General features: G+C 43.5%; 1 protein-coding gene across 1 annotated transcript; it reads right to left on the reverse strand.

Annotated features, from left to right (window-relative positions):
• Nucleotides 1-141: 141 nt before the first annotated feature.
• KNL1 (kinetochore scaffold 1) lies at nt 142-25,552 on the reverse strand. Its single transcript, XM_030483563.1, has 26 exons — nt 25,473-25,552; nt 23,335-23,386; nt 22,885-22,924; nt 22,581-22,640; nt 20,957-21,018; nt 20,442-20,497; nt 19,771-19,807; nt 18,492-18,529; nt 18,112-18,161; nt 12,426-17,609; nt 11,606-11,750; nt 10,455-10,522; nt 10,231-10,329; nt 8,439-8,554; nt 7,529-7,619; nt 6,510-6,626; nt 5,814-5,901; nt 5,487-5,561; nt 5,058-5,097; nt 4,840-4,941; nt 4,033-4,133; nt 3,676-3,744; nt 3,449-3,558; nt 2,806-2,924; nt 1,380-1,502; nt 142-1,272 (listed from the first exon to the last, which is right to left on the reverse strand). The coding sequence occupies exons 2-26, from the start codon at nt 23,367-23,369 to the stop codon at nt 1,167-1,169; spliced, it is 7,131 nt and encodes a 2,376-aa protein (XP_030339423.1). The 5' UTR covers nt 23,370-23,386; nt 25,473-25,552; the 3' UTR covers nt 142-1,166.
• Nucleotides 25,553-25,793: the final 241 nt, after the last annotated feature.

The raw sequence follows: 25,793 nt of genomic DNA on the forward strand, positions 1-25,793 counted from the left end.
CAAACCCCCAAACCCTAAATCAAATCAAAAACCAAGTGAATAATATGATAAGTCCTCCCGAATAGCCAACACAACTATTGCATGAGGAATAGGCAAATTTTCAGTCACAGGTTTAAATGGAGCAGCCACTAATCACAAGGATGAGCAATAATTCAAATGTTTAATGAACTTCCACCTTCCAAACGGAAGGAAAATCTGTAAGAAGGCAACAACAGATAAACACGAACACACGAGAACATATTTTACAGACACAAAGATTGGCTCCTGCCTCCAGAAGGGAAAGCTGAGAACTGGAGGCACTTCTACACAATACACTCCCTTGGGGTTAGATCCATTCCTACACAATATACAGAATATATACAGCAGCACTGGAGGCTGCACATGGTGTTAGAACCACCTGAACTTAAACAGCTCCATCTCCTCACTAAAACTAACACATTCCAAACTCAGACAACGTACTGGAACCCACAGAGACTGTGCTGGACAAAGAGAATGTCAGAACAAGCGTCCAAGGTGCAGATGGACCCCAGTGGCTTCCAGTCTGTTGCACCACCAAGTCCATGGTCAAGCCTAAGGGTCTTTAGTCTTCATGCCAAGAGTGTTTCTGCCTTTGGCCACCTGGTTAGTTATTACAGGTATCTGTTAATCAGAAGCAGGACTGTAGTTGCTGTCTTTTGGGAGGGGATCCAGGGAATGAATAGAAGTCAAACGTGATGGGCTCTCTTGAAACGTTACACCAGAGTAAAGAATGATAATGGTAATTCCAGTCATGTTAATTTAGCAAATACTCATAATTGGTTTAAACAAGTGCTTTGTAAATCAACCCAGAACAAAACTAACATCCTATGTCAGGAGAACATCCATACTGGGACGGACTATACACGGAGGCCAAGGCCACTGGTAACTGAAAGAAGGTAAAAGGCAGATAGGAATTTCTTATGTCTTTGATAAACCCAATCTCCTCTTTAGAGTCCTCTGCTTTGATAAAACTTGTGCCCTACACCAAGCACCCTGGATATCAACCCATTAATAGACAAGAGTAGTAAAGAGCTGAATAGCTAAAGGTAAAGCACTCCTGTTCTGGGGAGAGACAGCTTGAACTCCCAACACTGAAATCAAAGAATATGCAGTCTGACTTCCTCAGTCCTGCCAGTGGATCCAGGGAATCATCTGGGGTCCTGGAGCAAGCTCTGGTGAATGGAGCTGACTATCCTCCGCAGATAGTGGTAACCAACTGGTACCTTGGAGACAACAGCAGAAATCTCCTCCTCCCTGGGAAAGACAAGAATACCACACGTGTTTGAGAGGACACGGAGCGTTTAATCCCCTTCCCCTTTGACACTGAAGTCATGTGGGGTGGCTCCTTCTATGCGACTCACCCAATATTCCCAACTTGGTTTTGGAAAGTAAAAGGCAGTGGAGCAGAGGGGTAGGTGGCAGACAGAGACAGGGTCAACCCAAACTTGGCAAAAACTTTTGAAGCAGAGAACAAAAGCTTCACCCTGCAAAAAGAAATACAAAGATCAGGATGACATACTCAAGTGTGCTTCTACTGTCTTTGAATTAGGTTCCAGAAGCGAAAACAGATGTTGTAACTGATGCAACAAGCTCAATGGCTTCTAAAGAGTTCCGGAACAGACCAACAGTAACTTCATAAATAAGGTTAAAAGAACCTTTCCACTCTAATACTATCAGCACTGAGTTAGCACACAACTAACCTCACAGAAAAGGTTGATACACACATCATTCATAGAACCTTTCAGAAATGATGAGAGAATATACAGTTATAATAGCAAATATGTTTTCTAGTTAACATAAACCATTCCCAGGTAGCTAAAGTTTCCTGCAGTTTGCAGTAGGACTGATTTACCTCCAATTCCATGATTGTGAGATGTTTTCATGAATCCAACCCATTTAAATCAGGCCAGATTTCTGCCTAGCACAGTCCTCCTGTCTGTGACAACGTGCAGGAAGGCCAGAGTTGAAGTTTACTGTGAATATGAGTAAGACCATGGCCAAGGACAGTGCCCAGGGAGCAGATGCTTTGGGATAAACTACCACAAGCAGAATACAGGTCTTTCCCAGGTACATCTCCCACAGTTTGCAACTCCCTGGGCACAGGCTGCCCTGGTATCTGTTTTTTGACTTAACTAAGAGCTTTAACAAGGTTTGTGGCATGTAGAACACTGCTCTTGCAAAGGGTACCACACAATTAAGATATGGGATGAAGAATAAGATTAGCACTAAGGCATGCAGAGCACGGCTAACAGGGCACTTCCTACTTAACGATATACACCAGTAGTAGAAGCTGAAGTAGTGTTTATGTTGTTCCACTGGGACATGCCACAGAATTGGGAAGTAGTACAAGAAAATCAAGACTAAAGAACATCAACTTCAGTTTAGGTGCAGCTATCCTCCAATGGCTGATTCTGCTTAGCTAAAGCAAATAGAAGATTGAAAGAAGCAAAGCACTAAGGCACAGGTAAACTCGTGGCTCTGGTTCCTTTGAATTGCTATACTCTGGCCTAGAGATTTACATGATAGAGCCAAGTCAAACAGGGAAATGGCAAGGAAGGAGAGGTTACATGATAGTAAGGAAGTGGCTGAATCCAAGAACAGCTTCATTTCCATGCATTTGGATATTATACTGTGGTTGTATTAAAACAAATTAAATGGTTGTTAAAAACAGTTGCATAAAATCTCAACTTCAAGAAAACCCATTGAGAATATTTTGGTGTTTTGTTTAGAAACAGTCTAGAAACACTCTCTGAAGGACTGGCATGAACTGCACCTGAAGTTACTCACCTTGTGTCATTGATCTCTGTCTTCAGAAGATTGAACTTTCCACCCCATCTCTCCAGAAAGTCCATCTCCTCTCCCAAGATCTTGCAGCGATTCACCACCAAAGAGATGTCATGAAGAGCCTAAGTAGGCAACCAGAAAAGCAATCACATTGCACTCAGGCTGGTGGACTGTGTGACACTTAAACATGGTTTATCCTAGAAAGCATACACCAAGAAAGTAGTTTAACTGCTCTCTCAGTCTGGATGGGAAGGTGAAATGCTACAAGCGTAACAAATACATGTTCTTTGCCTTAAGTTTCCCCCTTCAGCTTTGCCAACAGAGGTTTGGCTTGGCAATTCCAACCTTCGTTCTTTAGGAAGCAGAATGGCATTCAGCTCAATTCTTTAACTTCTACTAGCAGGAAAAAAGGATTTTAAGAAGTCACCAAGACAGGCAGGCATTACTGCAGCAAACAAGGAAGAAACCACAGCCTTTAGGGCCTTCACAGGTACTTCCCCTCGTATTTCATGAACCAGATTTTGATTTGCATGGATGAAGCATTCATGAAGAGGTTTTGGTTCTCAGTATCAGCCCTATTGTCTGTGACAGGAAGGAGTTAATGTTTTTCCAGTCTTACTGGAAAATTCCTTTGCAGGAACATTACCTGGGGCAGGTAGTACAGTGTGGGACACTTCTCCTGCCAGCAGCCCCGACTTTCGATGAACTGGAAGATGAGTCTTTGGACTAGACATGAGGAGGGTGGTGCTTTTTCCTCTGTGAAAAACACGTTGGCAGAGATCTTTTAAAAGCCATGTAGTAATGCATGAGCAGATACACCAGAGTCAGAGATGATGAGGGCAGCTACATTCAAACTACTCAAAAGAATCTTACCATCCAAGAAGGATTCAAAGTTCAGGCTAACTATCTTTCTGGAAGGATCTTCACCAAAAACATCACCATCTGAGAAGGAAAGGATAAGACCCAAACAGCAGTCATTTCCATGCTTAGTTCTGGAGTTACAGCCCTTCCTCTACAGAAACAGCCATTCATTCTATGCTTTTTTGAATTCCCATAAAAAGCATTGATAAACATATTCAAAGCCATCCCCCTTAGCTTACACACTCCTGCTGTAGTATGCTTTCTCTTTCCTTTTAACAGATCTTCTCAAATACAGAAACTTGAGCTTTCTGTGTAACTATTGAACCTTTACAATTTGTAAGACTGAAGCCTATCAATGTTGGGACTTACCTATTGGGGGTCCAAACACCACTGTGAGTTCAATAGAATCATAAAGAAAACTAAAGACTGCCTGTTGTTCACTCCACTCTGTAATCTGCCACTCAGTGAAGCTAAAAAGAGGGGGAAGAAAACACCATCACCCTGAGTGTCAACCAACCAGCCAGCACAATTATCTGAAGGACAAAGATCAGAGTATTCAGTGCACTTGCAGCTTTGACCACTTTATATTATAGAATCATGGAATGGTTTGGGTTGAAGGGACCTTAAAGCTCGCCCAGTTCCAACCCCTGCCATGGGCAGGGACACCTTCCACTAGAGCAGGTTGCTCCAAGCCCCTGTGTCCAACCTGGCCTTGAACACTGCCAGGGATGGGGCAGCCACAGCTTCTCTGGGCACCCTGTGCCAGCGCCTCAGCACCCTCACAGGGAAGAGCTTCTGCCTCAGAGCTCATCTCAATCTCCCCTCTGGCAGCTGTATGTACCAACAATATACCAACAAAATTTTCCCCTTCCAACAGAATGTAGGACTCTGTGGGGAACACAACACAACACTGCTCATTTTACATAAATGCTCATTATGAAATATGAGGAGGGTTAGATATAGAAAGACTAAACGTAGAGTATGACTGCAGAGTTGTGACTAGAAAGCCAGTGCAGCACACATGGAAGTTCACTGAGGCTTTATTGCTGCGAGGACATGGGCATCCAGAGATTCCCAAATCGAATAACAAGGAAAACCAAACCCAAACCCATTTATATACGAATGTGAGGCCCCAGAACTACCCGATAAAGTAAACCCCAAAGGTCTTTTCCTTACTCGTATTTCTCCAGGATTTCCTGACAGCTTTTTTCTTTCTTCTTTAGCTGGTTCATCTCAGCCAGCATTTGCTCATTCTCAGTCTCCAGTTCTGACAGTTCTCTGCACAGACAAACCAACCACGTGAGAAGTAGCACACCAGTTAAAAACCACCAACCCCCTAAAACCTGAATGCGCACATGTTATTTAAGGTCTCTAGCTCCTCTTTGACATCTTACCTTTGAAGTTCCTCTTCTTGGGCTTTGAGGTTTTCCAGTTCTAAGAGAAAGGGGAAAAAGCTGTGAGAGAAGAGCCACAAAGACTTTCTGTTCTTAACAATACAAAAGGTGTCAATTTGATGGCTATTACACCTCGATACAGATGTGTGGTCAACAAAGGTTAGTAATTATTGAACAATTAATGTGGTGAATGTGACGGCCAGCACACACCCTTCAAATCACACTGTACCAGATTGTAAACTCCAATTTTCCAGAGAAAAACAATCTCTTTAATACTTTAACATCTATGTAATGAGCTATATCCAAAGCAGAAAAGGAAGCAGTAGTGTTTGCATCCATATCAGAGTTAATATATCAGGTGGGGATTGAGTGCCACCCCCTCCAGAGTTATAAACCAAACCAGAAAGTGCCATCAGTTGGTACCATTACCTTCCTGTAGGTTTTTCCCTTCTGCCATTTCATCATTGCCACCACTGTCTGCTTCCCCTTCATCCCAGTCAGAACCTGTGGGAAAGAAGTATCAGGTCTCTGCAGAACTCCCAGATCAATACTTAGATTCCATTTGATTTGTTGATTTCTACTTAAGGCATTAGAAGAAAACTCAGTTGGAAGAAAAGAAGTGAAATTACACACAGCGTCCGTATGCAGCAGCGTCAAGGACTGACTGCAGCTTGTGTGAACAGAGGTGACCACTGAAACAGCAGCTCTGTAGAAAACCAGACACCAGCACATGGGGCAGGGGTTGGAAACACGTACCTGTTCCCAAAGCAACAAGGCAGCTCTCTGCCTCCTTCAGCAATCCATCCACCTGCTCTATTCTGGACTGGAGCTTCCCATGTTGTTCCTAAGATGGGAAAAGTGTGCTCAAATCAGTGACATTTAAAAAGCTGATTTGTCTTCTGAGACCACCATGTGGATCTTTGCTTGCTAAGAAACTAAAGAAGCTGATATAATCTGTTGTTAGAAGGAGGAGGCAGACTGACAAACACTAAGGCAGTAGCCATGGTAGGAAAGCACTAGACACTGAACACTGCATCTTCCACATGATTTTGCTTATGAGGGATAAGACATGGAGGTAAATACATTCCTAGAGCTTTTAACACATGCAAATTTCCAATACCACAACACATTACTTCTGCTTTGCCTTGTTAGTTACTAATACTGACATGACTACAGTATAAAGAGCTAATTTATGGTGGCATTTCCTTTAACGCTCCCATTTTTCACTGTTACTTTAATTGCCAAAACCCTTGGGCGGAAGGTTTCTATAGTCTAAGTGCAAGAAAATCACTGTCCCAGTGTGCTTCATATTTGTGTATAAATAAAAAGTGTGTTTAGTAAGAAGGAAACTTTAGGAGAGTGCAGTTACATACAATAATTTGGCTCCTACACTTGCCAAAGACAGCCAAAATATGGTAGAAGTACCTTTCTTTAAAGCTGAACACACATTACCTGTGCACTCTGCAGCAATTTGCTGTATAATGTCACCTTCTGGTTGTGACCCAAGATTTTACTCTCTTTGGCAAAGTAGGATTTCATTTTGTTCATTTCTGCTCCAAAGCTCTTCAGCTGCAATGAATGGGAAATACAGAAGAGAAAGTGAATGAAAATGAGCCACAAAAGATTATTCCATCGACCCTTTAGGCTCTTTCTCCCTTCTCTGCTCCTCCCAATATCCCATTTCTCCAGTATGACATGACACTTGCAAATGCAATCAGATTGAAGCCTGGACACCCCCTGTTAGATCAAGTACAGTTGCCTACTAAAGTAATTGATGTTCTTTGCAAAGATCCAACAAGATCTTTACTCAAAGAGGAAGCCACACAACTAAAGAGATGCTTCTACCCAGACCCAGAGCACCTTCACTACATACACTGTGTTTGGGTGCTTGTTTGTGCTCATAGTCATAAACATCCTCCTTTACACACCCTCTGGCCTCATCTTTTCTTTTGGCATGTGACACCACTGCTGCACTCCAAATCCTGAATGTGGTTTTGTGTAATGACCCATATTCTCTGTGCCTTATACATCTTGCAACATCAGGTGCCTTTCTGAACTAAATAAGCATTTAATAGATGATTCTGTTCCACCAATGCAATAACAGAGTCTCTACAGTGAGAACAGTTCATTCTTCCCTTCCAAAATGGCACTGTCTGCTTAGGCCCATCTAAACTTTATCTTCTCTTTTTTGCCCTCAACTAACCTGAATTATCTACTTTAACTATCAAGTTTTTCTGTTTTAGAGCAACACATTCCTTTTAATATATTTTAAAGGGCACTTCCTTGCATTCTTCTGACTTATTGGAAGTTCTCATAGCAGTTTTCCATTCAGAAAATACTTTGCCATGTATCACCTACCTGCCTACTGTTATTCTGTGCCCTTTCTGGTTCTTAGTTTATTTGAATACATAAAGATTAACCTTACGTCTTCATTATGAAAGAAACAACATTATCTCTTCATGCAGTATTACCTCTTCATCAGAGCAGGTTCTCATTACTTCCCACAAAGTCTTATTCACATTCACCAGGAGCTGATCCTGGACATTTGCACATGGTTTTAACCTGAAATATGGGGAAAAACACAGATGAAATAAAGTCTTGTTGCAACTGCACTGAGCACATAAAGCAGCACATTGGTATTCATACAATTCATTCCCCTGTTCTAATTAAGACATGGAAATGTAAGTAATTTCATTTAGTTGGGTCTTACAGCTTGGAGAGACCCTCTACAGCCTTGATTAAATGGGGGCCACGCTTGATAAACTCTGGCACATAAATCAAAGTTCATTTCCTATAGCTTTTGGTTGAGGGCAGGTCTGAACAGGAGGTGGGGAGTCAAAGAACGAGGAAGTGGTGCCAAAGAGGCTCTGAACAATCAAAATCTGAGTACTGATTTCCAATTCTATCATAAAACTTGATTTTGCACATAAATTGTAAAAGGCAGAATGAAGCAGACCAGAAGGGTCCTTCAGATTAGGAAATAAATCCTGATAACTGTATTTCAATCTAATAAACACTGTAATATTAGAACAAACATCACATTGTGACCTCTTATGATTCTGCTTTCTATGTGCGATCATTTTGGATGCAGTTATAAAAGCTTAACTCTTCTGACACGTAACTGAAACACTCTATTAGTGAAAGATAAAATACTTGAGGAAAAACCCAACCTTCAGCATCTTCACAACCACAACTCCTCCCCAGGATTAGCCCTATCCCCTCTAAACCTGCAATAAACTGGCTACCAGCACAAAGCAGGTCAAGTAGCATTCCTTATTTCTCCTGTATATAACGCATTAACTTTCTTCAGGCCACTTTGCATGCAACCAGAGCAGAAAAAACAAAATTACTTAAATACTTTATGACTGAAATCCCACTTACTCCTCTATCAGCTGAGAAAGGGCCTGGCAATCTTCTTCATAAATATGTAGCTTGGGGCGATGCACATACTGGCTGTACATGAGGTCTTGTGGGGTAGGAGCTGCACTGACTGCACCCTGAGGGGAACAGAGGGGAATTGTGAAGAGAAAGACAAAAAGATGTGTATTTGTCAGAAACAGTAACTCTCAATTCATGTACAGAAAGCAGCAAAAGGCCTGGAATCTTTTCTTTTGTACAACAGGGGGAAAAAAGGCCATTTAATCAATACAAATGATGTTAATTTAGTGTGATTCTTTTAAATCAGTTTTCATCCTTTTGTTGTGACAGTTTCAAAGAACTTCAAAACAGACATTTTTTACTAGCGCTTCCTAAGCTGACACACAGGCATTTTATTCAGTTGGCATAGAATCCCAGAGTGGTTTGGGTTGGAGGGACCTCAAAGCTCATCCAGCTCCAACCCCCTTCCACTAGAGCAGGTTGCTCCAAGCCCCTGTGTCCAACCTGGCCTTGAACACTGCCAGGGATGGGGCAGCCACAGCTTCTCTGGGCACCCTGTGCCAGCGCCTCAGCACCCTCACAGGGAAGAGCTTCTGCCTTTTCTCCAACCCGAACTTCCCCTGTTTCAGTTTGAACCCATTGCCCCTTGTCCTATCACTACAGTCCCTGACGAAGTCCCTTGCATGAAGCAAGGCAGAACACCCCACTGCTGTGTGTGCCCCCCCCCATAACCAGTTGTGTGCACTGGCTTTCTGCAGGCTACCAAAACAAGGCCCACAGCTGCAGTCCTTAGTTCCCAGAAGACATCTCCTTTTCTAATGTGAATATTCTACTGCCATATTTGCCCTGACACTGTGACATCTTACAGCGGTAAGACATGGTTATACAGGAGCCAGTGTGCAACTAGTCTGAGTCCTAGAATGAATTTCACAAGTAAGAATTTTCACAGATATACCACTGTCCACGTGAAGAAAATGATCTTTACCACCCCTCTTCATACAGACACCCCTCTTCATAACTACCTCACTCTTACACTTCTAATCATAAAGACATATGAACAATTCCTATCAAAAGGGGTGTCACGCCACCCATTTGGCAGAAGGAAGATCAAATCTCACTAGAACTTAAATTTAACTTTGAACAGACTGTTGAAAAGTTCTCAGCACTCTAGAATAAAGTACTGGCATCAAAGAAACTCCCAAACCAGTGCCAAAATCATGCAGACACTGCTCAGGTTTTCCACTTTCCAGGATGGCTTTTCTATGCCACAGTGCATCCTTCACTATGCCGGTAGAAACTGTAGGAAGCAGCAGGAAATGGAAGGATTTGAACTAAATCCCTATGTTTATGAATGCTAAACATTGCAATCCTACTAACACACTTCCTCTGTTTATGAAACGTGAAACTTTTTTCTTTCTATAAAGAAAACCAAGGAGCTCATTCACACCACATTACCCATTTCACATTACATTTGTGAAATCCAGCCAGATACCAGAGACCAGCCCCAGCATCCCAGTGGAAATTGACTTGGCTGCAAAACGTGTACAAATACCCAAGTCTGAAACACTCATCTTAAGAAAGCTTATATGAAATAAGGTGCCTTTAAGGTCAATTATTGCTCCATCCCTGGAGGTGTTCAAGGCCAGGTTGGACAGAGCCTTGGTCCACATGGTTTAGTGTGAGGTGTCCCTGCCCATGGCAGGGGGGTTGGAACTAGATGATCTTAAGGTCCTTTCCAACCCTTACGATTCTATGATTCTATGATTCTATGTGATGGATATCAAAGGATACTCACACTGGCTGGAACATGGCTCCGCCGGGGCTTCTGAATTGGAACGTGGACTTGAAGAAGTGTAAAAAACTCCCCAACTGTGATAACACCACTCTGAAATTTCTGTAAAGATCAGGGAAAACCAACACATGAGCACATTTTCCAAGCAAGAACACTTATTTGCATATACACACACAAGATTTTTCCTGTTAGGACAAGACATTGGCATCACTCAGCTATTTACGTACCTCCCGTAAGTTATCCTCACAGATGCTGTCATTGAGAAGCTGAGACTCCATCCGACTGCTTCGCTGGACTAGGCAGGAAACAAAGAGAGGGGGGACATTGCTGGGATTAATTATATTTTTATGGAAATATGAACCTAAGCTTATTAGCTCTAGAAAAAAAAGGCAATTTTAATATAGAGTTTTAAACTTTATGTGTGTGTTTCCAGTGCTGAATGAAGTACCTGAGGAAACAATTACTTGGGACACATAAGGAGGGCTGGATGAAGAATCTAATGTAACATAAAATCTGTGTCAGAGTGGTAGTGAAGTAACAGTTCACTTTCTGTGAGAGGAAAGCCAGATGTAACATACTAAAGAGTAATGAAACTGAGGAGACCCCAACCAGTTCACAGAGGGAACCCTGGGCAGCCAAAGACCAAAGAGCATCAGAGCTGCTGGCATCTCTCAAGGTGAAACCACAGCACTCGAGTTCAAAGGGTTCATTCCTCACTCAAAGGAAAGAGTCCAACTTCTGCTGGATAAGGCTGCAGGAGGCCAAAATTAGATTGGTTTTGAAAATGGAGGCGAGAGATCCCTTATCAGATGACCAGTGAGATTTCTGCCTCACTGTTGGGTATCAGGTAATTAAATCTGGGGGTGAATCTGCGTAGAGCCTATCCCTGCAATGCCTCTGAGTCCTTTTCCAAGAGCACAGCAAGTCTGCTGTGTTCTGCATGGAACCAGCTTATAATCATCTTTGGGCCAGCAGAGTTTGGGCTGGGGCTTTGCTAAAGAAACTGAACTGCCTCACCAGCCCAATTTGCCTTTGAAATCAAAGCTGGACCTAAATTCTGCTCATTTTTCTTCCCATCTTGGTTCTCCTTGAACAGCTTGAACTGTCAGTCAGAACTCCCTGCCTGGCAGCTCTGACATGGGCATTCAAGCCCTTTCCCAAATGAAATCACAGAACTACAGCCTGGTTTCGGTTGGAAGGAACCTTAAAGCTCCTCCAGCTCCAACCCCCTGCCACGGGCAGGGACACCTTCCACTAGAGCAGGTTGCTCCAAGCCCCATCTAACCTGGGATTAAAATATATACTTTGAGGGGGTCTCTTCCTTGATGAAGCATGAAGAACACAGGATTTGGGACTGGTACCACACAGGAAATCTTACTTGTTAGTTCTGCATCGGCTTTAACAGAATCCAGAGAGCTGCTGGTGCTGGCGTGGGTACAGTCAGGGCTTTTAGCTGAGAGAGTTGGAGGCTCTTCCCCTTTGCGAACTTCTGCTTGGCTTTGAGACTCAGCACCAAGAGTTACCTAATGACAGCAAGTTTAAAAGAAATAGTTATATGAAACAGAAGTTGATCAGTTGTTTAATGTAGCTGTTTCTTGACATTCAGCATTGTTTCATTTCTAGTATGGGTACATTTGATGTCTAATCAGCATGGCAAAGCAGTGTGTGGCCAGATAAGCTACTTCCTATGATGATACATAGGAAGTAAAGCTGCTTCCTTCATTTCTCAATCCAAGCACACTCCTCCAGCTTTTGGAACTAGAAAGTTTCTACTGATGATGACAAACTTATTCATAAGGTCAGATGAATGTTTCAGATGAATGTTCCATATTTGCACAGATTTTCTGGATTCACTTCCAATTTGTGCTGTCTAAAAAAGCTGATTTAGACTCAACATCCATCTTTGGATGCTAAATAGTTGCTTCAGGCCTTACTCTATCACTGTAGCTAAGTGACTACTAGCAAATAGTTTAGGTCAGAGGACGAGGAGTATTTAGTCAAGAAAGGATCAAAAGAATGCTATGGAGAATGGTTTAAAATTGGTATATCCCTTATAAATAATACAGGGATGACACAGCAAAATGACAGCAAATGCGTGGTTAACAGGGAAACCTACCAACAGATCTGTTACACCTCAAAATGGAAACAAAAGCCCTGTTAGTGCCCATGCTACCTTTATAATGAGTGATTAAACTCACCTGCAGGTCTGGAGAGGTCTCAGCATCCAAGTTTTCATCCCTCTTGGCCTTCTTTGGACTTTGAGGATCCTCCTCATCTTGTTCCAAAGATCTTTTTGTGTTGCAAGTTTTTGTCTCTTCAGTTTGATTCTTTTCATCGTGGGAGATTGGGTTTTTGTTTATCTCACTGCAGTTATTTTCCATGAGCTCAGAGTTTACAAATTCATTTGAATCCATTTCTTCCAGGCAGACAGGAAGAAATTCTTCTGCTATAAACTGAGAGGGGCTGAAGTTCTGCTTCATGGACTTCTTGTAACCTGGGGTTTCACCAGTGGTTACTTCTGAAACTGGTGCTTCTCCTTTGCCTGAGGACTTTGCATTTGTGTCTTGTACACTAGAAACAGGAGGATTCCTTCTGTTGGGTAACTTAGGCTGGAAGATGCCCAGAGGGACATTTATTCCTTGGTATGGACCCTTTAAGGCCATGCCTAAATGTGCATCTGTGGGAGCAGCTCCAGAATCAAGGCATGTGTCCTCCTGCTCTTTGGTATTACTTGGTTCATTTAGAGTATTTTTCCCTCCCCTCAAAGTATCCTCTGGCTGAGCTGAGGAACTGGGCAGCTGGTCAGAAAAAGCAGTTTTAGAAACAGGTAAAACTGCAGATTTCCTTCTAATATTCTTCAGTTTTGAACAAATATTTAAAATACCTGAGAAGTCAGAGGCATGAGCGGGATCTCCAACATCTCTTGGGCTGCCACTGACCACAGGTTGCTTTGTTTGGTCAGAGTTGATTTGAAAGTCTTTTGGTGGTGTCTCCCCCTCAGCTGACAGCCCCTGGTTTTCCTTTGACTCCTTGTTAGAGACAGTAACAAGATTTACTCCAGCCAAGCCCAAGTCTGTAGCTAAATCTTCAACTCTACATGAATCCTCTTCTAGTCCTTGTTTTCCCTGTGTACTACATGCATCTGGAGAACCCTTCATTGCTGGATTGGGAAGTGAAACATGGGATGTTAAATCACCACTTTCTTCCCCACAATCCGTGGGACTCTTACTTGGAAGTCTGGAAGATTTTCTCTTTGAGTTCAGGTTTTCTGGTGGAATGAGATCCTGCTCCCTGCTCACAGGGACAGAAATACCCATGGGAAGGCCCAGATCCTGCGGTGCCCCCACATCCATGGTCTCTTCTGAAAGTGAGACAGAACACACAGGATTTGGTGATGTGCCACTGGGGTCTGGGATAGCTCCTTTCTCACTAGGGAACACTGAGGCTGATGAGGCAGAAGAGGGAATGCTAGGCTCATCCTTAGATTTTGGAGGACATTCACCATTCAGGTCTCCTGGATGTGAGGAATCTGTTTCATCTCTGCAAGAGGACAACCCACGATGCAAGTCTGCTTGCTGAGTGCTCTTCTGTGATGCCTCCTGGTCCTCCAATCCACTGATATTGTTATTAACAGCAACAGTGTGGGATGCAGTTATTTCCATATCATCTTGGTTGTGGGTGAACACAATGGTTTTATCAGCAGGAGCTGCAGACCTGGCTGGGATGGCCTCTCTGCCCAGCACCATTTCACCATGCCCCACAGCTGTCTGAGCTTTAGTGATCTCCATGTCCTCAGCCAAAGTGAAAATGACTGTTTTGGAACCTGCCACAGCCTCCTGCTCGAGCTGCTGGGCCAGCTTCAGCCTGTCCTCACAAAAGCCTCTTGCAACACTTTGATCAACAGGGTGAGACTCAGTTATTTCCATCTCAGCCTGGTAACCCGTGAACATCATTGTGGGAGTCACAGGAACAGCCCCACGGGGCTGCCTGCCTCGCAGGGAATCTTCTTCCAAAGTTACATGGTGGGTTCTAGTGATGTCCATGTCATCCAGAGCAAACACAGTAGCTTCACCATTTGAAAGCACTTGCTCTGCAACTGCCTTATCCCACTTTGGTTTATCATCACATGCAACTTTTACAGCAATTTTATCAGCAGAGCAAGACCTGGTAGTGTCCATGTCAGCCTGGCTGCTTGTGAACACAGCACTTTTAATGGGGTGAGCTGCAGAGAGGGATTGAAGCCCTCCCTCATTCTGCAAGACCATTTCATGGCCTATAGCAGCCGTGTGGCTCTCTGTGATCTCCATGTCATTATTGTCATCACTCAGTGAAAATAAAACAGTCTTTTCCCCTGCTGTTCCCTTCAAGCTTTTCCTTCCAGTCCTTTCAGCTATGTTAAGTATCCCTCGAGGTGCAGCCTTTTCCATAGGTTTATCAATTACAGCAGTATCCAGTCTGCTTATTTCCATATCATTATTGTAGGTAAAAACACAAGTTTTATCTCCAGCAATTAAGGATGGGTCATCATTGGAACTTCTAAGCTGCACAGTTATTTTGTTGTCTGCTGACACTGTGTGGCTCCTGGTGATGTCCATGTCAGCATCTTCTGAGAATATGGTTGTTGCCTCATCTGCAAGAGGCAGATGTTTTAAATCACTCATGGTTAACGTTTTCTTGCCAGATACCAAAGAGTGCACATCACACACAGGCTGCTCCTGAGGATTCACTGTCATTGTGACCCCTTTTCTTAAGGACATTATTTTGTTTTCATCCTGAACATGGAATCCAGGTACTGCTTTTCTTGCTGATAACGTAGCATTGATGTTTCCTGTCAAGTCCATGTTTTCACCAGAGGGAAACACAACTGACTTCTCAAAGAACGAAGGCACTTGGGCATGTCCCATGTGTGGTTCAGAGGCAGTGGCCTGAACTGGCTCCTCAGCACCCCTCGAGCACAGGCCACCAGCTCCGTGGGGACTTTTAAAAGCCTCCTCAGAAGAAACTCTTGTATCAACTGCAAAACCTCTCCTAGAATCTTCTCGAGTTGGCAAAGCTTCATTTCCTACCTTCATAGGATGTGCTTTCTCCGGCCTGCCTGAGCTTTGGCCGCTGGCATTTAGTCCTAATGCTGTTCCACGCTGCTCATTCCCTTTCATTCCAGAGGGAGCAGGCTCATTACTGGGAATAAATGAACCATTTGGAGCCAAAGAAGTAACAGTTTGATTATTGGTGTTCATTTTCAAAGCCACATGTTCTACTGCTGCAGTCTGACTCCTGACCCCTACAGCAGAACTGCCGGGGCACTGGGAGGTCTGGTTCTGCAGCTGCTGGGATAACACTTTACTGTGGTTATGATTATTCCCATGTTCTTGTACTGCATTCACAGGAGCAGCAGCAAAGGCAGGAGGATGAGTTTTGCTCACGTCACTGTTTTGCTCACCTGAAAATGTGCCTGTTCTGTCATTTGTGCAGGAAACTGAAGGGATTACGTGTTTTTTTCCCAAAGGTTGTGCCATAACTTTTTGACTTTGCAAAGACACGAATGCACTGGAGTTGGTGACACTGTTCTCAGGGACTTCTCTCTTTTGCTCTTGCAGTGGACACACACTCTTTGCACAGGAACTTGCACCACTTGCCTGAAAGTTTGGTTTTCCAAGCTGCTTTTCAACCACCTCAAGATCCACAGCATTCAATTTTACAGCTTGGCTTCTTTTAACATTCCCATTGGTGCTGATCACCTCACGATTTTCCTTGTCCATATCTGAATAATTTGCACCTTCACTGACATTTGTATTCTGGTTCTTTCTTGGAATTATTTTACAATGCATTTGTTTTGCTTCTGCAGTTATCCTCTTGCCTTGATCATCAATGACAACAGCATGGCACTTGGTTATTTCCATTTCTTCCTGCTCATTTAAACTGGGAGATGTAGATTTGTTATCAAGAAAATGAGGTTTGCAGGGGACAGAGGCGAACACTCCAACGGGACATTCACTTTCAGCATTCTCTCCATCCTTGACAACACAGGTCTTGGTCAGGTCCATGTCTTCTCCTGAGAATATCACTGTCTTCTCAGCTGGCCGAGAAATAAGCTGTGAGTTCCCTAGCCCGGGCTGGAGTCTGCTCTTGGGAACCTCACAGGATGCTGGATTTGTGCAGGACCTGAAGCCAGCGTTCACTGAAGCATTCCCATGATCTTGGGACACTTTCTTGCTTTGTCCATCCGAGCCTGAGGACAGTCCAAGTGCACTGGTTTTATACAACACAGGAGCTCCATGATCCGAAGCTGCCAGGCTCTTTGCAATGTCCCTACCACCACGTGCCACATGGCTGTGTTCTGCCAGCTCAGTGTTTGCATTAACTGGCTTTTCAAAAGCTTTATGATGCGAACTGTTCATTTCTTTGGTGCTGTCATTACAGATGACATCTGTGTAATTCCCAGTTATCTCCATGTCCTCAGATTTAGACACATCATCAGTTTTATCACCTCGGAAGACAGGCTCAGAAGAAACAGCTCCTGGGATGGCATCCATTGCTCTGGCCTCTTGTTTAGCAGCTTGCAGCACGGTGGGATCTCGCCTGTCTTCAAGTGGTTTTCTGTCTGTACAAAGCTGAGGGTCCTGCTGAACAATCAAGTGCTGGTGAGATGCTCTCTTTAATGTGGAATTATCCAACTCTGTGGATGGGAAATCCTTTTGGATGTTTAGACTTTGATTCCCAACACTGGAGAAGGGAAAAGACACCTTTGCAGTGTGACTGGTTGTCATATCCATTCCATCATCTGCAAAGGCCTTGGTAACATCCTCACACTGTAATTGCTGTGGTGGAGCTTGACAAGAAAACATGGCTTTGACATCAGCTGCCTGGCATTTGGTCACTTCCATCCCATCATCTTCCCCTCTAAAGACTTTGGTCACGTTGCAGGTGTCCAGTGGCTCATGGGAATATGCAAATTCCACTGATGATGGTGCCACAGCTTCTGTGACTTGAGGAGGCATAAAGAAAACGTTCTCTTTCTCAGGGCCCTCCATAGGGCTCGGAGTCTTCTCGTTTGACTTCAGGCTCATCAAAAATTCATTGAAGTCTATTTTTTTTACAGTAGCTGCATCTTCTTTCTGTTCCGAAGGTGGGCACAAATAGCTTGTAGGATCAGAGAAAAATTGGAATTCTTTGCTCCCTTCTGCCTTCCCACTGTTAGAGTTTAACCCTGCCAGAAAGGACGTGATATCTATTTTCTCAGTGTCATCAGCCTGGTTGTTCTTCAGGTTACGTGTGATGACAGCAGTGTGACTGGCTGTCATATCCATTTCATTCTCCTCTGAGAAGATGTAGGTGGTGTTGTGCCTGTTTTGTCTTTGAGTGGCGTTGTCTGCATCATACCACTGGAAAAAAACCCAACCAAAAACAAAAAGGAAGAAATAAGTTACTGACACTTAAACCCAATGATACAATGGTTTATTCTCTTTAAAACAACAGTCAACTGATGCAGTACTAAGGTTAGAGCTCAATCTTTACATCTTTTTGGGGAAAGAACAATTGGTTTCAGTCCTTCTCAATAAGTAAGAACACATTCAAGGGAAGGATGACTTAATTCTTAGAACATATCATATTTAAATGGCTTTTTTTGGAGAGAATGTGTCTCAGTTTTACTGTTGGGCAAAGACTTCATATTTAGACATATTTTAGTAAGCATGGAACACTTATGGAACAATGTTATGGATTTTGTGGTTTCCACCTTTCCCCCTCCTCTAACTGCAGGTAAAAACCTTGCCCAGCTTCCCATGCACTTGAGTTGCATTTATCATCATTCCTATACAAATTGTTGGAACTTCTTTTGGACACTGACATTTTCAGCACCAAACCCAAATAAACGCCTTCACATACCTCAGTCTGCACCAGTGCCTGGATAGGGGCATGAAGCAAGGTGTTCATCCCTGTTGAAAGAAAAAGAAATACTCCATTTGTTGTTTTCTTACTATTTTCTTCTTATTTTATCCACTGAGCTGAAGATTTGGGCACTCATTTTGCAAATACCACTAAGTAAGTACAGTTAAACCCAAATATATCCTGAACAGCATTTGCAGAACTTCCTGAAGCGTGTGAAGGGCCACCCAGAGTTCTACAGTACAATGCTGGGACACGGCTTCATGGGACAAAGCCCACTCATGCAACCATCACCTCAGTGAGAGATGATGAAATTATTCAGAGTTAATAGTTTTAAATAAAGACAGTAATTTCGTTATTAAATCCATCTCCAAACTCACCAGTGATCTCACAGGGAACAGCCTCAGGTTCTTCATTTCTACAAGAGGTGGGTGAGGTAAACACTTTGTTAAAGGATTTTCTATAATGCCCTTTCCAACCCCACTCATTCTGTGATTCAAGGATTTCCCACCAGAAAGCTTCAGCATCATACTGACAAGCAGAGAATTCTGCTGTGTAGCTCTACACAGCTCTACAGGGCTGGCAGCAGACACCAACACCACTTGTGTGTCTGCAATACCTTCTAATATGAGCTGCAATCTTATTTTCCCCGGAGTTTCTCTTATCTCAGCCATTGGCCAACATGCAGGTGGCATTTATAATTCCTCAGTGACAAATGACAAAAGAGAAAAGATGCGTTCTTTATTTTTAACTCAGACCTTCCACTTTTAGTTATTCCTTTTCTCTTTGGGCAATTGAAGCTGTGTTCCTATAGCCTGAAATCACTTTCCTGTAAAACAGAAAGCCAGATACAGTTTCCAGCTTGTGTGGTTTTCTGTCTAACTTATAATGCAGTCTGCTCTCCACTGCTCTATTGATTGCTCTTTCAAGTCCCAAGAAAGCTTAGCTAGAGTACTGGGGTTTATCTTTACTTATATATATTATATAAATTTACATATATTATATGTATATATATATGCATGTACACACACAGATATATATGTTACTATCTTGGGTTGATACCATTAAAAACATGACTCAACTACAGCTGTACGTAAGCTGTTTCCTTGCTATGTATTTTAAACGTAAGAAATTCCCCATAGAATTCTTCACCCATAGAAAGTGTCTAAATAAATCAGATTTATCACAGGATGATACAATTCTCTGATAAATCTGTTCCTTTACTTACCAGGTCATTTTGATTTTTAAAATCCCATCACTGTGTTTTACCTAGATAAGAACTTTGAGGCCAGACTAACACTTCATGTGCCTCTGAGGGAAAAAGTTCTGGTAAGAAATAGCAAAGACTCTGTCTAGCAGGTATGGAAACAGGTAGGTCTTTCCTGGGAAACATTCCCAAGCAATCAGCTTTGGAAGGAAGCAGTTTCAAGCAATAATTGTTCAATTTTTCAGAAACTAATATCTTTTTGTAAGTGACCAACACAGCTAAATCCTTTCCCCCTCCCTGCATCCCTTCTTTCACCAATAGCACTGACCACTTTTCCATCTACACGAACACACACTGCATTTCTCTGAGGGGTAATATTTTGCATAGCACGTGAAGAAATGTATTTGCAGGAGAGAGCGCTATAGTCATGGGAATTATTCTTTTTAACTTACTCATTCAAGACATCATTCTCTGTATTTTCTGCACACTCTAAAAAACAAGAAAATTATGCCATTACAATGAGAAGCACGATCATGGCTGGACTTAGATCATGGAATGCTTTGGGTTGGAAGGGACCTTAAAGCTCATCCAGTTCCAACCCCCTGCCACAAGAAGGGACATCTTCCACTAGAGCAGGTTGCTCTAAGCCCCGTCCAACCTGGCACTTTATGATCTTAAAGGTCTTTTCCAACTTACATGATTGTATAAAACATTCAGAGACAAGAATAATCTGCACAGAAAAGAATGTTCTGAACTTCTCACTCTCAATGTGCCGCCTTATTGTGGCAAAACCCCAGAGAAGCCAAGCTGAAAAATGCATTAGCTTTTCAGACTCTTCCTGGGTAATCTTTGACAGAATGAATAGAACATTCTGCTCAGCCTTGTGTTGATGGAAACAAATCAGGTTTTGTTCTAGATGAATTTTGTCTGAAAAAAAGAAGTCTTTTTCTGATCCACAAGGTCCACAGAACCAGTAACTAATGGGTTTTCAGCCAGTGTAGGACAAGCAGCTGAGCATACTGTTGCTTACCTGGGACTGACAGGCCTGACTTCTTAAATTCAAGCTAAAATCCTGTCGCTAACAGCCTGTAAATCCCAGCAGGAAGGGAAGAAGAAGATTTACCTGTATTTTCTCTCTCTGCTGTGTTATTCTTAAGATCTGGCTGGAAGACTCTGCAGCTATGAACAAAAACAGCATCAGTTTTTGAAACCCATCTATTTCAAAGCAAATTAAAACAATCCAAAATAAACCAGCCCTAATTTCAAGCTTTTCCACATGGTATGTTCTGAAATGAGATATCAAAAACCAGAAATGTATTGAACTTAACTGTATTTTCCAGTGAGAAAATGCCATTATCATCATTAAGATGGAAACCACTAAAAAACTTAATGGGATACAAAAATTCCTGATTATATTAAATTCACTGAACTGTTTTTTTTTCCGGCTAGGAAGAGAAAATGGATAAGGGCTCCTCTCTTAAGGCTCAAAATCAACTCAATGTAACAACAGTCACCAGTCTGCTGCTTGCATACATTTGGGACTCTTCAGTGCAGGCAGTTCTAGGGGATGCCAGGTTACAGCCTGCAGTTTGTGCTTCAATAAAGGATGCAGATCTGCATCCGTCAGCTCAGACTTACTTTATGGTGTTGGCAAAGCTGACACGGCGGGAGTTCCTCCTACGTTTCTCTATGTTGATATCCTGACAATAAAGAACACGACAGTTTGATGCCCACAGGACTGGTCTGACTCTGTAAGCCACAATAAGCATAGCTTTTCATGAAACACAAGAAACAAAATAAAACCACTCCCAAAACCCAACAATCTAAGTCCCACAAGTACAACAGACAATAACAACATCCTTAAACTACTTTACAGTTCAGCTTGTTAAATTGCTTTATGGTTTTCCAGCTCCTCCTGACGCCCATCCCATAAGAAGTAATATCTGAAGATCCCTTTGAACTGCCTGGTTTCAAATGCAAGAAGCAGAACACCAGTCATACGATTTTTATCTGACATATCATCTGCTATACATGGGAAAATACAAGTAGTTGCTTAGCAAGAGAGTTGTGGGGGGAAAACTAACTTCCTTTAGTTTTCCATTACAAGAACTGAAAACAAATTAGTAATAATGGTCTCCTCATGGGAGAATGTGAAGGATTCCTCAAAGAATCAGTCGCCATTTTCCTGTAGAAATGTTTAAATGGTGTCACTGACTACATGGCCATAGCAATGCAGTGTTGCAAGCAATGTAAGGATGCAATATTACACGTGCTGAAAAGCTAATCCATCCTACCATTGCTGTGCAGTTGTCTGCAATAAGCTTCTCTAACTAAGTAGCTCTGTCTCAGCGCAGTGGAACACTTGTTGTTTAAGAAGACACGGAGTATTGACATCCCAGGCACTACCTGTTATATCCACATGAACAAAGCCTGTAGAACACTTCATTTCTTTTAAAATGATGCCAGCTCCACAAGCAATTCTGAGTGATGCCAATGACAGTCTCCTATTGCTCCTTAGCAGGACTGCCCATCACTGTTAATAGGCATTAAGGTTGAGATGAAGACTGTGACCTGCTCTTCATACTCAACCCAGGTTTGAAATTGATGTGTTGTGCATGAATACGTCAGGCTCATACTGCACAGTCTAGAGAACTTATGAGAGGCTTTTTCACTGAAAGCCTTATATGCTAAAAAATGACTTTTCAAGTTCCATAACCAGCAGCAGATAAAGCATTTAAATATGTGATGCAGCTGGAATCTCAGTCCATAGAACATGCCCTGGGTGGAAACAGCATTTAGAAAGAAATCCAAACTGAATAGGCCTATAATTACAATTCCTAAGAAACAAGAGACACTACAAACATGAAATGTATCCCCAGTGTATTTCTGGAAGAAAATGTTCATTTTTTAGCTTTTATTTGAAATAAGTTGGCAGGCTGATTATTTTTCAGATGTTAAACCCTGTTACTGACTATACCAGTTTGTAACTGGTGGATCCAAGTCAGGCTACAGCAGGAGCAAGCTACACCTGTTGATCTCTGTTTATTCTTCTTTTCTTGATGGAGGAAATATTCTGACGTAAAATAGAAGCATAAGAAAAACTCCATGGTGTCCTTGTAATATTTAGCACTCCAAACATTATCCTCCCAAGCAGTTATTACAAGAGTTTGTACACTTGCATTATTCTAGTGACATGGTTCAATCAGCGACAAGTTGAGGAGCAAAGTGAAGGTGTGAAGAGCATCAGCAAGAAAGGACATACCTGTGTCAATTCATTCCCATTTCCCAGATCATCCAGAGGATTTCGTGGAGCCTTTAAAATCTAAAAGAAAATATAACAGTTGAGAAGATCAGCTCCAACTACAAGGACTGATGACTTGGCTGGAGAGAGTTTCTGAGAGCCACCAGTGCCCTAGTCAATCTTGTCAATCCAGTAGGCTCTCTCTTAGCTTTTGGGATGCTTTACTTCAGCTGTGAGGAGAAAACCAGCTCCTGTTTACAGGTTCCCTTTCTCTCCTTCACTCACTCACACGGTTTTCTTTTGAGAAATGCCTTAAGTTACTCACAGAGGACAGCCGCTTCCCTCGGATGTTCTCTGTGTTATCACTGCAGGGGAAGAAAGGCAAACGGGTGTTAGAGCAGAAACCTGAACCAAGATGTATCTCTTGAACAGTATTTAAAGAAATTGATCACTCCATTCTTTTTACAAGTGTAAAGTTAAATAAAGAAGGTTGTTCAGAACAGATCATTCATCCCAGCAGTAGTCCCCAAAAGCAAGCTTTGGAAAACTCAGCAGATCGACGCGAGGGTTAGTCAGTGTCCAGACAAACCCCTGCTATGAAGTTCCCTCTGTGCTTTCCTACACATGATCAAATAAACCTCCTGTTCCTCTTCCTCACAATGGAAACCACATTTCGTACAAGAGATGCTGGAGTGCACACAGGGATTAAGAAAAGTTTTGCCTCTAAACAACAAAATTTACACCCCAATAAAATTCTTCCAAGGTTTCAACTTACATTTCCGTGATGGGGTCTGCATAAACTTTCTCCATTTCTGACGGATGTGGTACTGAAATCCAAAAACATTAACAAACCTCGGTGAGAAAACTGCATAAACCCACAAGTAGATATGAGCCTTAGATGCTGTCATCTTTCTCTCCATCTTTCTCCAGTCACTGAAATGGACTGAAGTAAAATAAGCCTCAAGTCCATGATTTATTTTTATATACCATATTGTAAAACAGCTGTGCTCACAGTTCAGCTTTTACTGGTGACATGTCCTTTTGTTTAAAGTGAAGATTCCAGTAACTGTTGGAGATCAAACCTTACGCAATACAAATTTTCAGCCAATCCTTCCCTCACCCCAAGAATATTATATGTCAATGCCAATAACTCCCACTAGCACAGAAAACCACATTACTTATCGTAAGTTGTGTAAGGGGATCAAATGAATTAACCCACACTGACAGAATACAGACTTTATATTGCCTTATGCTTCTTGTAAACCACAACTAAGAGCTTTTAATACCAGGTTGATATTTCCCGTAATTCAGACTCCCATAGACCTGACAAACACTACCAAAAATATACCACAGAATCAACAATACAAGACCAATCATGAAATTATCTGTGCCATTTCCTAGATGTTGGTGATGATCCCTCCATCGTGCATCCCTCCAATAAGAACTCCACAAAGCATACTTACAGGAGAGCTATAACCAATCTGACAGAGTTTATCACCTAACTTTATTCTCCCCTTGCTAAATGTGAGCAAGCAACATCGTAAGAGAAACCCTGGTCACTTTCTCCTCTGGAGCCAGGCTGAGAGAGCTGGGCTGGGGCAGCCTGGAGAAGAGAAGGCTCCTGAAGGGGACACCTTAGAGCAGCTCCAGGGCCTAAAGGGGCTCCAGGAAACCTGGAGAGGGGCTTTGGACAAGGGCCTGGAGGGACAGGACAAGGGGAATAGCTTTAACCTGCCAGAGGGGAGACTGAGATGAGCTCTGAGGCAGAAGCTCTTCCCTGTGAGGGTGCTGAGGCGCTGGCACAGGGTGCCCAGAGAAGCTGTGGCTGCCCCATCCCTGGCAGTGTTCAAGGCCAGGTTGGACACAGGGGCTTGGAGCAACCTGCTCTAGTGGAAGGTGTCTCTGCCCGTGGCGGGGGTTGGAACTGGAGGAGCTTTAAGGTCCCTTCCAACACAAACCAGGCTGGGATTAAGTGATTTGTAAAACTGACAATGAAATTTGACAAGTGCAAAGAGAGAGGTCTGCACAGACCTGCTCAGCTTTTGCATTTCACAGTCGCTGGCTCCAGGTTTGCTGGACCCCTGGGGGTCACACAGCCCCCCCCCACTCACAGCTACAGCACATTGCTCAGCATCCCCCTGTGCCTGGGAGCTGCTCTAAGGTCTCCCCTTCAGAAGCCTTCTCTTCTCCAGGCTGACCCAGCCCAGCTCTCTCAGCCTGGCTCCACAGCAGAGCTGCTCCAGCCCTCACAGCAGCTCCGGGGCCTCCTCTGGACTCACCCCAGTATCTTTACAGCTTTACATATCTTTGACCTACAAGCATATGACAGCGAGTTGAGAAGCTTTTTTAATTCTATTTAGGAAGAAGCACCTCTTTTTATTCTTCTATTTGACAATTAATTCCACACAAAGAATCACTCCATAATTCTTCCAGTTCATTCACGATCTTGCAGATGCCCTCTTCGATCTTCCCCCCTTTAAGAGTAAGAACCCATTTACTGCTCTTTACGATTCCTTTTCACTCTCGAGCCGTTTCCCTCCCGTAGTGTTTGCTTTACCGCCCTGACAGGGCTGGCAGGCGGGAGCGCCGTCCCGAACGACCGCCAAAACTCTCCTTTAAACCTCATTGTCACTTCCAGCGCTGCTTTCCCAAACGGGAATCACTCCCTACTCATCAACCCTGCATTCACCCATCAGTTCACGCGGCGATTCCCCTCACGCCTCCCGCTCCCTCAGTGAAATCTCCTCAGGCCCCGGCCCGACCCTCTCCTCACACGCAGCGGGACCGATCACTCCTCCCGCCTTTTGTCCGCCCGCGCTCCCGTCACCGCTCGCCGTCAGACAACGGGCACCGCCTCAGTCGCTACCCGCGCCTAGTCTCTCGCTGCCAGGCCCCGTCCTCGGCCGCGCTTACCCGCCGCTGCCGCCGCGGCCCTCCCGGCCCCGGGCCGCTGCCCCCCGCTCCGGCCGCCGCCGCTCCGCTGTTCAAACCCAACCGCCGCGCCTGCGCCTCGCGCCAAATTGCCGTCGTGACGACAGCACAGTGGCGCCTGCCGTACAGCATGGCGCCGCCAAGCGTTCCGTACAACATGGCGATCCCCAGCAGCCAGCACGCTGCCTGTCATTTCAGCATTTCAGCTCACCAGCGCGCCCCACAATCGCAGCGATGGGGCCGGCGGGGCAGCGGCCGAGCCGCGTATTGCTGCTTGATCCCTGTGCGGAGGCCTCGCTCCGC

This window comes from Strigops habroptila, chromosome 4 (genome assembly GCF_004027225.2).
Source record: "Strigops habroptila isolate Jane chromosome 4, bStrHab1.2.pri, whole genome shotgun sequence".
Lineage (NCBI taxonomy): Eukaryota > Metazoa > Chordata > Aves > Psittaciformes > Psittacidae > Strigops > Strigops habroptila.